Genomic DNA, 12,193 nt, shown 5'->3' on the forward strand with positions numbered 1-12,193 from the left:
GATTTGTGAATCTGTGCAAATTCCAAAACTGATTAGTGAAATATAACTTTCATCCCTTCGGTCTCCGGGTGTAACATCCGTGCTCGGGCACTTGTCTGTAAAACTAGAACTTTGTGAAAAGCTTTTAAAACATCCCAAAGTAAAACGTTAACTTTGTGTGATGGAAGGAAAGGAAATAAATTCTTTGTTCAACGTGTTGTTTAAATGTAACTTTCACTTTAATTTGATCCAGTGAAGAAAATAAAAGTCTTGATCAATTTAAAATGTCTGAAAAAGTATAAATTTCTTGACAAATGATCAAAACTATGAGAATTAAACAAGTCAACAACTTGAGGATTGATCATGAAACGTTATGTTCCAGTTCCCCAGAGGATGAACCCTCCACATTATCACAAACATATTTATACATCCCCCTTTTTAAGGTGTGAGGCTCCAGACCGTTAGTTCAAACCCTCTGCCTGTGAGGTGACGGTCTAACCACTGGACCACCGTGTCGGCCTGTTTCCCATCAGGACGTTCTGATGTCACGGCTCAGTTTAAACATTTAGACCTGATGGGATCAAAACAAAACAAAACATACATTTGTGGAGATGTTTCCAATTTTTGAGTCACAATCTCGTAACCTTCCGGTTTAGAGTCTGTTGTTGAGTTTCTGAGAAAGAGGAAATGCAGCTGAGTCACGGTTCAGCGGCGGCACAAGAGTTAAGAAATGCAAAAGAATGAAACACACACATCCAACGTGACAAGAAACTCAGGAACAATCATTTAAAACTATAATAATTTAATAGTTTGAACAACAATAATGCCATTTTTTATGCCATTGCCAGAAAATAATCCCAAAGATGTAAGAAAAAAATGCCATGCATGACCAACGCTGAGGAGTTTAATACAAAGTCCTGTTTCTACTGAACAGAGTGATACGAAGCGTGTGTGTCTGTGTGTGTGTGTGTGTGTGTGTGTGTGTGTGTGTGTGTGTGTGTGTGTGTGTGTGTGTGTGTGTGTGTGTGTGTGTCGTTCAGAACGGGCCGAGCTCATCACTTCTGTCACTTCTATTGAAAGACAACCTTTCGCTCGTGGTTCAGTTGAATGATGTCATCTCGACACTGGCAGCCATCGTAGAAGTTCAGCAAAGATCAATGTCGAATAAAATAAAGGAATAAAACATATTTGAGACTTGAAAACGTGAATTTAGCCGAAGTGGACGTTAACGACCGGTTTACAAGAGAAGAAGAAGAACCGGCACGTGCCCAGAATAACACTGACGCTTCATGCTACGCTACGAGCTAACACCAAACAGACGGGGACTTAAAGCAACGCTATGTGACTGTTACCGAGCCACAGCGCCCCCTGCAGCCACACGAGGGGATTAACTCTGTTCGTGGTTTGTCATGTAACAAAGTGTTTGGTATAAATACTGTAAAAAAAATGTAGAAGATTCATTTTACACCCTGGAAATACTGATTTAAGCAAAAACTTTGTAACTCAAGATCCAGGAGGTTTTTCCAGAGATCTGGATTGTGACGTTAATAAAAAACACACAAGCCCGACAAAAAACAGAAAAACGTCATTTGATTAATACTGTGAATTTGTGCAGCTGCTGCAGTTTGAGGTCCAGACTTCTACGATGGCCGAGCGTCTCTGAGAGATTCTACGTCCCCGGAAAAACTGGTTTCCACTTGAGGAATGTGAATTTAGTTAAATTTGAATTGTCTGTCAGGTTAAATGTAGAGAGAGACGTCACAGGGCTGAGTCCAATCCAGTGATATACATGCACACAGAATACAAATCATAACAGGTATAATAATAAAAAATAAAAAAAAATACCAAGACAATCATATACTCAACCAGCACTGAAGTTAAATTGCACATTCATGAGTCCTCGGTGCTAAACGGACGTTAAAAACATTAATGTAATGTAAACGATTAATAGAGAAACGCAAAGAGACGTCATCGATCCTATTGCATCGAATATGGCTCAGATTGTTCTTTTCTTCTTGGATAAATGCTGCAGACACACACACGCACACACAGACACACACACACACACACACACAGTCTGTAGGTGTGTAGACGCTGCACAGAGCAGAGTGAGTCTCTCTCTGTTGCACTTGCGTCTCTTTTTTGATTTGATATGAAATGGGACGTATTGTCTCACACAAACAGACACACACACACACACACACACACACACACAGACGCACAAAGCTTTGTCGCTTCAGGAGTACCAGATACACACAAGCCCATTGTGTAATTTGTGTGACGGCAGCTTGAGAGGTTTTTCGTCCGTTAGTGATTTAGCTTTAAATTCACTGTTTTTTTTAAACATAGTCTGGTTGGCCCTTCAAAATAAACTGCACCTGTTAATAATCTATGTTTTAATAGGGTGTTGGGTTTTAATCCTGATACTGGTCCACTACTGGTCCACATCTGGTCCACTACTGGTCCACATCTGGTCCACTACTGGTCCACATCTGGTCCAGGCTGCTGCTCACGTTTAAATGTTAGATGTTTTACAATATGAAATCAGCGACGTTCCCCCTGAAGGTTCCTGGGTCTTTTTCAAAATATAAGAACTGACCTGAGTTCCTAAAAAAAGTTCCTGTTGTGTAGAAACACATGTTCTGTTTGTGTTGTTCTTGTTAGTTCGTGAAATATATTTTCTGAGGGTGGATTTGAAAAAAGCAGCTGAAGAAATAAACGTGTGATGAAATCAAAGCTCAGTGAAACAACACGTGATAAAAAGCATCGAGATCTTTTGCATATCTTTGAAGAGAGAGACTCCGACTCCGAGGACGTTTTCTGGTTAGTTTTGGTTTCACATTGTATAATTGCGGGACCGGAGAGTTTTGTCCGTCCCGTGGTCGTCACCTCCGGCGGCTGAACGAACACACACAACAACAGTGATGGATTCTGGGAGCGTTGGTGAAACCGTGGACTCGGTACGACGCGACATCAGTGCAATGTCTTTGGCACACGTTTTTTTTATGGGTAAACACACAAACCGTTACTATTTCTATCAGCTCTGAAAGGAGACTTCTTGTTATTCTGACGTTTTTCCAACAGAGGAATTCTTTACCAACGCACGTTCCACCACTGACCACGTTTCTCACCGAATTAAAACTCGTGACCTCTGAAGATCTGTGACTGAAATAAAATCCCTTAGACGACGAGAAGCATCTTTTCACGGGTTCATCCTCTCGGCGAACACCGGTGACCTCACGAACCCGCCCCGGCCGCTCAAAGTGCACTTTGCATCCTGAGCCGTCACATGTCCCGACAATCAACCAGTCGACCAACCAATCAGCACAACCAATAAATAGAATATGAATAAATAAATACAAATAAATAGTTGATTAAAATCTCCACGGCGGCGCGGCGGCGAGCGGAGGCGGTTCCTCGCCCCCCCCGCCGGTTCCTCTCCTCGTCCGTGGAGCCGCCGGAGTCCGAGCCCGACTCTGGTCGCTCATCTAAACACGTTCCTCTCCACTGCGAGTGTGTGAGTCCACGGAGGCAGAGTGAGTGTGTGTGTGTGTTTGTGTGTGTCTGTGTGTGTGTGTGCGCCTCAGACCGCCGTCTCCAAGTCTTCATGAGTGGAACAAGCTTTGTGTTGCTGGGTGCTCAGGTAGGAGGCGAGCTCCGAGTCTCCCTCCGCTTGGTCCGCTGGAGTCTTCCCCTGGTGGACACACACACACACACACACACACACACACACACACACACACACACACACACACACACACACACACACACACACACACACACACACACACACACACACACACACACACACACACACACACACACACACACACACACACACACACATTCTCTGTAAATCATTCACATGTCCTGCTGGTTTCTGAGATGACTCAGCTGGAAAAGTGTCTGAGTGTGTGTGTGTGTGTGTGTGTGTGCACAGATTGTTACTGTGTGTGTGTGTGTGTGTGTGTGTGTGTGTGTGTCTTACCAGGAAGTTGGTCTTCTCGAGCGACGCCCCGGCCTCAACCAGCAACCGACAAACTGCATGCTGCTTCTCAGAGGCTGCTTTGTGCAGGGCAGTGTCCCCTCTACACACACACACACACACACAGACACACGCACACACACACAGACACACACACACATACAATAAAGAACCTGATAACTCTGTCTACAGTTACATTTTGCTGACGCAAAAGGAAGCTGAGATCACAACCACACAACAGACGAAGGTGATTCTTGGTGGAAAGTTTCTCACGCTACCAAGTCATTTTCAGTTCCAATCTGATTTAAAATAAAATCTTCCTTCACAGTGAATCCATTGGAAAACACAGGATTAGAAATATCCCGACTTACTTTTCTCTGTCTGTTAAATCCAGCTGCACTTTGGAGCCTGAAGAGCGAGAAACAGAAGAAACAGAAGAAACAGAAGAAACAGAAGAAACATGAACTAAAGACACAACGAGGATCAAAGAAAACGTGAATCTATTCATCTTAAAATCATGTAAATCTGAAATTATGCAGCATTTACAAAGCACCGGTTCTGTACAGTAGAATAAAAAGAGAGTTTGAGTCATTTGTATAAAGTTTTGTTGTGTTATTACTGTGAAACGAAAGTTGCTTTGCTGCAAATAACTTCTCGGTCCCTTAGGGTTAGGGCTAAGACGACCATGTTTATATAGTATTACACTGTGTATATAGTTTTCTATATATAGTCAGGATGCAGAAAACTCTACGTACAGTCAGAGGCTCCACACCCTGACGAGGGTCCTGCACTTTCTCACCTTGCTGCAGGATGAAGCTGACCAGGTCCGTGTGTCCGTTCTGAGCCGCGATGTGCAGCGCTGAGCAGCCTCCGGAGTCTCGGCCCAACAGGCTGACGCCTCGACGCACGCACTCCGACAACTGGAGAAGAGACAACAACAGACTTCACGATCAACTGGAGAAACACGGCCGCTCAGAGGAAGAAGAGGTGAAAACACAAGAGGAAGCTTTGAGTTGTAGCTTCGTAGTGTTTAACTGGACTTTTGTGCATTTTTACAGCAACAGTGACGAATCTTAAATTAAAATCAAACGTCTCTGCAGTGATTTTAGAAATGAAATGAGCCAACTTGATGAGATTAAACAAACCAACGACTGTTTGAGTTTCTGCAGCTAAATGCAAACAGGTCAAACTGGTTTTAAGGACTTGTTCCCGTTTGTCTGTGTGTGTTTGTGTGTCTGTCTGTGTGTGTGTGTGTCTGTGTGTGTGAGTGTTGCTCTTTACCACAGTAAGATCTCCAGAGGTGGCAGCAGTAAACAAAGCTGTAAACACACAGGAGACAGGAATCATCAGGACGAGGCTTCGAGTCACAGTTTGTTGAACAGCACTCGGTGCAAATTAATAATTAATTGAGAGTGTTTCTGTTTCTGCAGAGACTCTGAACTCTGCTGAACTTTCTGGAGGTTGAGAACTTTTAACATTTCATATTTTCCTCATCTCTGGAGGCATCAACTCATCGAAGGTAAAAACACTCAACTGCACGAGGGACCCGTCTCTATTTGACGTGTTTTGTGTTAGTTGCGTTCATACACCAGGAATTCAGCGGCTTTTGTAGAAATGAATTTAACAAAACAATGGAACAAACTTGTCAAAACCCAACTATCTCCAACTGAATATGACATTTGAAGTGAATACAGCCGGGTCTTGTTAAGACACGTCGTTGGAGCAGAGGAGTGTGTGAACTGTTTGTGTTGGAAGCTGCTGACGAAACTGAAAGTGAACAAACATGAGCTTTGTTCCAAGTAGCAGGGACGAGAAAAAACATGTTCTTTGAATCGGAGAGTCCCGGGAAGCACAGCGACTCGTCGTGTCACGCAACAACGAGTGACCAGACGACAATAAACAACTGAAATATGCCCTAGAGGAACTTTTAACTTCAGAAGAATAGGAGGAAGGTAATTTTAGAAACACTTTTTAAAAAGCCCCCAACATCTGCACATCTGCACACGTCTGTTAAACTCTCAGGGGGAAAAGAGCTGAAACGGTTCGATGTGACTAATCATCCTGTAACTGAGGAAATGATGATAAAACATCAACATGCGTAAAGCAAAACAATTAACAACCAGTTTTTGTACTTTATTAAAATACGTGAGTGTGACTGTGTGGTTTTTACCTTGATCCTCAGGTGTCAGTGGAGCGCTGGGAAAAAAATGACAGACAATTAAAATGTGATTGATATTTGCAGATAGGACTTTCACGTCAGAGTCAAATCGACTAATAGATAAATCATAATTTTAAGGTCTTTGAAAGCGGTTGTCGACCTCGTTGTTTTTCACGTACCCGGCTGAAGGTTCCACCACCAGATCAGGCATCCCCGTGGACGCCCCCGGGCTCACCACAGGCCCCTCGTGGTCCAGGATAAAAACCTCATCCTGACAGATCTCCGTCACAAAGTGGAGGTGCTCCTGCAATAACACACATATAAATATATATATATATATATACATAAACATATAGGATCAGACACTGGGCTGAAAATCATCCAACTCATCCATCAAACTGTTATTTTAAATATTAAATGTTTACCTGAGCTTTGTCGATACGATAGAAGCGATCAGCTGATGTTGCTGCAGAGCGGAGACATCAACAGGTTTTAATCATTTACATTACATTACATTATGTATGATAATAATTATAATATGAATAAACTTTATTTGTGCAGTAATTTCATTAAGTGCTTTAAAAGAGGATGAAACAACAAAAGAATAACTTTTAAATGAAATTTCCAACTGAAATAAAGAAAAAGTGAAATAAAAGGAAATAAATTAAAATTCACCCAGGGATGAAAGTTGTTTTAAATTACATTTTATAATAGAACCAAATATAATATTGTTGTTTTATGGATCATTTCATCTCATTTATCTCCGATAGTTTTACTTTTCACTATCTTGTCTTGTATGTAAATATTTAAGTCTCTGGGATTTTGTAAACTTTAAGTAAAGTCAATAAACCGTCATAGTGAAACTTGCAGCTGCATCTGTGTTCATCTGTTATTGAAATTAAAAAAAACCTCAGTCAGTGTTTCATTCACTCACAATCCAAGAAGCTCCAGTTGGGAGACAATCTACTGGACGAACTGGTCCTGGCGACGCCTCTGCTCTCGTCCTGGAGACAAAGAGACGGACGACGTGAGCGTTCACGTCCCAAATTATTAATACTAACAATAAACTTTATGTTTTCAGAAGGAAGAGAAACTCAGACATCATTTCTATGGATTAATAACAAGATGGAGACGATCAGGACAATGAATCAGTGGAAATTAAATTTGTGGAATCATGGCATGCACTTCAAGCATTGCATTAAAGTCAGATCTGATATTTAAAAAATCTCTTTTAAAAGACTTTTCTATGCAGAAATACATCCATAAAGTCATGTACCTGATAGTGCACTCTGTGGCCAGTAGATGGCGCCTGGTGTAAGTCCTATCAAGCACAGCAAACAGGATTCAAGGTTAACAACAAACAGCCCAAAGTATTAACGTCATGTAAACTTGTGAACTGGGTTAGTGAACGATTCCACACGTGAGACGCGGCCCAACAGGATCCCTGCGTCCCCGCGGTGTCGCTCTCTTATCCGTCCAAAAATAACCACGAGCGGAGCGATGGAGCCGCGCGTGTCATGAAATAATAATGATGAAGAAGAAAGAAAGAGGGAGGGAGGGAGGGAGGGGAAGAAGTGACGACGGTAGAGATTTAGAGACTTGCCTCTTGTAGTCTGTCGATGTAGAGTCGGCATGTCTCCAGGTCACAGTCTCCTCGCACCACCACGATGCCGACAGGGATGGCTGCAACACACACACACACACACACTTTAGACCAGAGCTTCACAAACTTCCTAACCTCTGACCCCCACGGCTGCCAGAGAGGTGGGACCCCCCCCCCCCCCCGTTAGTGGAAGCAACAATTATTTCACCTTTATCTCCATTTTATGTTAATTATGAAGGGATCACAGATTGTAAAGGTGGTGACAGTTAGTTAGATAAACCTTACAACTATTTCTTTAATGACTCTAAAGCCACGTTTCCTTTTAGCTGGAGGCAACAAAGTCAGAGAAAGTCTAATCAGTGGTTCCTTGGTCGTCATCAGATCAGATTAAAATGTATAAACACACACACACACACACACACACACTCACAGATGTCTCTGATTCGCTCTTTGTCGTACTGCAGTCGGTCGTACTCCTGGAGGCTGATACGATTCACTCGCAGACGCAGACGATCTGGAACTGCATGAGGACTAGAAAAACAAAAAGAAACACATGCATGTACGTGCACACGCACACGCACACAATTCAGACGTGTCCAGACATACAATGATAAGGACACACATGCATACATGCACGCACAGACACGCACAGACACACACGTCACAAACCAAATCGGAGCTTTTGCAACACGATGACATTGAAATCCTCCCGTTTCGTTAAAACTTCCAGTTACAGGCGAGAACTTTTTAAACTGCGCTCGAGTTAAACATTTCTGATCAGAGGAGGTTGTAAACAGTTGTAAACTCTCCCTGCGATCCGATAAAGTGGGAACACAAAGGGCTCGGCCCTGCTGACGCATCACCGGCATGACTCTGTTTGAGTTTGAGGTGGGCCAACATTTTAAAGTCAATGTTTGTGGGCAATGTTGCCTTCAGCGAGGATGAAGGTCGAACACTGAGGTCAAGCACACGGTGGGCGAGAAGCAAAAGTAAAATGAGGAATAAACACTGTCGGCAAAATCACCCAGTGCCAAGCCTCAAAAGCTCCAGAGCTCAACCTTACCTGCGAAGCAACCGAGCAGTCGTGACATGTTTATATCGTTTGTTCTTCAGGAAATATGAGCTTTTCTGAGGGAAGGACGTCGAGCGAGAGACTGAGCAGGTGTAAAACACAAGAGACCGGCTCAGAGTCAAAAGGTGACGAGACGACGGCCAGAAGAAAAACATCTAAAGCACATGAACTGGTAGAAAAGCTTCATCATGCTGCTGCATACACGTTCTCCCTCGTTGAGTCACCACAGACAGAAACTCACCACACAACCAGGGTTCAACCAGTATGAGCTTTAATGGGAAAGATTTGTTCCTAATGTGTGTTTAAGAGATTTTAAAACAGTTCAAACTAATTATGTTTTACAATCTGGGATATTTTAGTACATGTCACGACGGAGAATTAAGGAAAATTCAGAGATTTCGAGGATAAAGTCGAAAATAATTAATAATTTAACGAGAAAAAAGGTATTTAAAGAAGATTAAGTCTTAAATGTTTTCTATATTCTTGTAATATAATAAATAATAATACTAAACTTTACTTGTATAGAACCTTTCATACAAGAAATGCAGCTCAAAGTTCTTTACATACAATCAAATTTATCATGATATTGAAAACAGTGACTTTACATCATCGTTAATATATAATAATCTGATCAAAATATTGGTTGAACCTGAGACGAACCGTGACACAACAACAACAGCTCGTTCATTCACATGTACACAAACACAGAGTGACACACAAACTGTGACAAAGGGCTCAGGTACTTACACAGAGAAGGAGTCGGGGGGAGCAGAGAGGCGGCGCAGATCAGCTGCACACACCTTCTGAATACTACGGCCGCGCACACGCACACACACACACACACACACACACACACACACACACACACACACACAGAGGAGAGGAGGGACGTAGGATGGGGGAGAGGAGGATGAAAAGAAAACAAGGGGAGGAAAAACATGGGGGAGAAGTAGAGGATATGAAGAAGAGAGAGGAGGGGAGGAGAAGGAAATCAAGGTTTAGGAAAGGAGAGAGGATAAAAAGAGTGGGGAGGAGACAAGTAGAGGAGAGGAAAATAGATTAGGAGGGAAGGAGAGAAAGAAAGGAGAGATGAGGAGAAGAGGAGGAGACAAGGAGAGGAAAACAGATGAGGAGAGAAGGAAAAGAGGTGAGGGAGAAGGAGAAGGGTAAAAGAGAGAAACAGGAAGGATAGAGGAGGGGAGCGGTAATAGGAAGTGAGGAGTGGAGAAAATGGAGAGAAGGAGACATAGAAGGAAACAAAGGAAATGAACGAGAGGAGAGAAAAGTAAACAAAATAAATATATAATCAAAGATATTTCAGCCAGTGGAGAGAGAGAAGGAGAGAAGAGGGGAGGACGGAGGAGAAGGAGACGACCAGAGGAGGGGGGACGGACGGAGAAAAGCTCAGAGGTAAGTAGACAAACATGAAGAGCACAGTAGCAAAGCAAAGACACTAGTGACGGCAGCTACGTTATCATCAGTTCTTCTTCCTCTCACACGGACAGAGTTACACACGAGGAGTCGTTAGTGCCATGAGGACGGAGCAGTGTTAGTCGGCAGGTTTCACACGTTAGAGCCCGACGGATTTATCGGAGGTGACGATGTGAAAACTCCTATTTGACAGAATAAACAAACAACGATGTGAATTTAAGTTTCTTAATTCAAGTTCTATGTATTTGGTTATTTTTCGTTTATAAGTTTATGGTTAAATAATAGATTGTATATAAAGATGGACAACTGGTTTCCTCTTTCTCCCACTAACCAGGAAAGAGCCCGATTCTGCGCAGTGGCGATTTGGGGGCGGCGCCACGGTATCGATACACACTCTCGACCAATCGTGAGTCAGTCTCAGCCCGTTTTTATATCATCAAATAACGAATTAAAACCAAACTTATCAGAAACGTGAACACTTGGACATCAGTGAGATAAGAACTGTACCTAAAATGACAGAAACAACCTTTGACATGTTCTTTGACTTTTTTCACTTGGTCCATGTCCCACTCACTCACATGGAGGAGGTGGGGTTCATCACCTATATTACAGCCAGCCCACCAGGGGGCGATCGAGCCGCTTGAACAACACTTTGGTGTCATTGCCAATTTTTTTAAATATATATCTGACAATATAACGTTAGTGCAAATGTTTTACTCCCGAATATCAATCCGGCTGTATTAAGACGTTTCTTTCCACGACGCTCTGCGCTGCTGCTTCGTCCCTGAGAGAAATCAATAAACGAGTCCCGGTGTTCGACTCCTGAGCCGAGGAGAAAAACCACCGTGTTACATTGTCACTTTGTCGCCGGAGACGCGGCCGATACTTTGTGTTTTGATTAGTGCCAGCGGACGACATCACACGTCCGTCCTCGGACTGTGGTTCGGGGCGAGATGAAGAGAGACGTGCGACACTGAGAGGAGGGAATGTCAGCTCCCACTGAACAGACTGCGTGACTCACTCGGTGCGAACCCGGGCTTTTACAACACTGCTGGCCTAGTTCCTCACTCTTTACGTGTGTGCGTGTGTGTGTGTGTGTGTGTGTGTGTGTGTGTGTGTGTGTGTGTGTGTGTGTGTGTGTGTGTGTGTGTGTGTGTGTGTCTGTGTGTGTCTGTGTGTGTGTGGGGGTGACTCACTCGTTCAGCAGGGGCACTGAGGTGCGTCTCTTGCTCTTCTGGACCATGTTGGCCTGATTTCGGAGGGAGATGCGGAGGGTGGTTGGGGCCAGTCGACATGGCTCACCGTCCACCTACATGCACACAGACACACACACACACACACACACACACACACACACATCGCTGTTGACCCGATACAACGATAATCGAACAGAGGTTTTCACGGCAGCTGACCAGTGAAGACGCAGCAGCAGGATTCACGCAGGATGAAGCCGTCAGGATTAAAGCAGCACTAACAAGAAACCAATGCACTCATGGATGTAAACGATCAATCAATTAAGTGCAGTTGATAATTAAATGGATTAAAAAATATATTGATCCAAAACCTCTAATTTATTCAGATTTAGAGCCTCATGTCCGCAGCTAAAAATCTGTTTAAATATAGAAGAAAATCGTTTTCTCGTGTATTCTGGCGTTTTATAGAGGAATTTAATCGCCTGTGTATAACCAGGAATACAAGCTTTGTAGCCAAGGACAAATTAAATAAAGGTTTCCATTCAAAATGCACAGAGGTATATAAACAGACTTGATTCCGACATAAAGCTCATGCGTCTGATATCTTTAGTTTCTGGTTGTGAAGCTGGTGAGTGTGTGAGTGCTCACCTGAACAGGAACGGTCTTGAAGGTAGTTAACACAACCTCTCTGCACTGGTGGAGTCTCTCCCCGTGACCTCCGACCTGTAGCGCTGCCTGGTGGACAAGAGGGAGACGTTCAACTCAGAGAGAG

General features: G+C 43.3%; 1 protein-coding gene across 6 annotated transcripts in view; it reads right to left on the reverse strand.

Annotated features, from left to right (window-relative positions):
* Nucleotides 1-3,088: 3,088 nt before the first annotated feature.
* Nucleotides 3,089-12,193, reverse strand: part of dgki (diacylglycerol kinase, iota) — a 45,032-nt gene continuing 35,927 nt past the window's right edge. For 4 of the 6 annotated variants that reach the window (XM_034578756.1, XM_034578757.1, XM_034578755.1 and 1 more), the window contains exons 20-34: nt 12,070-12,156; nt 11,425-11,537; nt 9,545-9,607; nt 8,156-8,256; nt 7,726-7,805; nt 7,399-7,443; nt 7,057-7,126; nt 6,548-6,588; nt 6,302-6,426; nt 6,135-6,160; nt 5,246-5,283; nt 4,764-4,884; nt 4,336-4,372; nt 3,968-4,067; nt 3,089-3,673 (exon numbers count right to left, since the gene is read on the reverse strand). In XM_034578756.1, coding sequence (XP_034434647.1) covers nt 3,563-3,673; nt 3,968-4,067; nt 4,336-4,372; nt 4,764-4,884; nt 5,246-5,283; nt 6,135-6,160; nt 6,302-6,426; nt 6,548-6,588; nt 7,057-7,126; nt 7,399-7,443; nt 7,726-7,805; nt 8,156-8,256; nt 9,545-9,607; nt 11,425-11,537; nt 12,070-12,156 — 1,158 coding nt within the window. In that variant the 3' untranslated portion in view covers nt 3,089-3,562. The remainder of the gene's footprint in view (nt 3,674-3,967; nt 4,068-4,335; nt 4,373-4,763; nt 4,885-5,245; nt 5,284-6,134; nt 6,161-6,301; nt 6,427-6,547; nt 6,589-7,056; nt 7,127-7,398; nt 7,444-7,725; nt 7,806-8,155; nt 8,257-9,544; nt 9,608-11,424; nt 11,538-12,069; nt 12,157-12,193) is intronic. The other 2 variants (XM_034578759.1, XM_034578758.1) reach the window with 1 other exon arrangement.

This window comes from Hippoglossus hippoglossus, chromosome 23 (assembly GCF_009819705.1).
Source record: "Hippoglossus hippoglossus isolate fHipHip1 chromosome 23, fHipHip1.pri, whole genome shotgun sequence".
NCBI classification, from domain to species: Eukaryota; Metazoa; Chordata; class Actinopteri; order Pleuronectiformes; family Pleuronectidae; genus Hippoglossus; species Hippoglossus hippoglossus.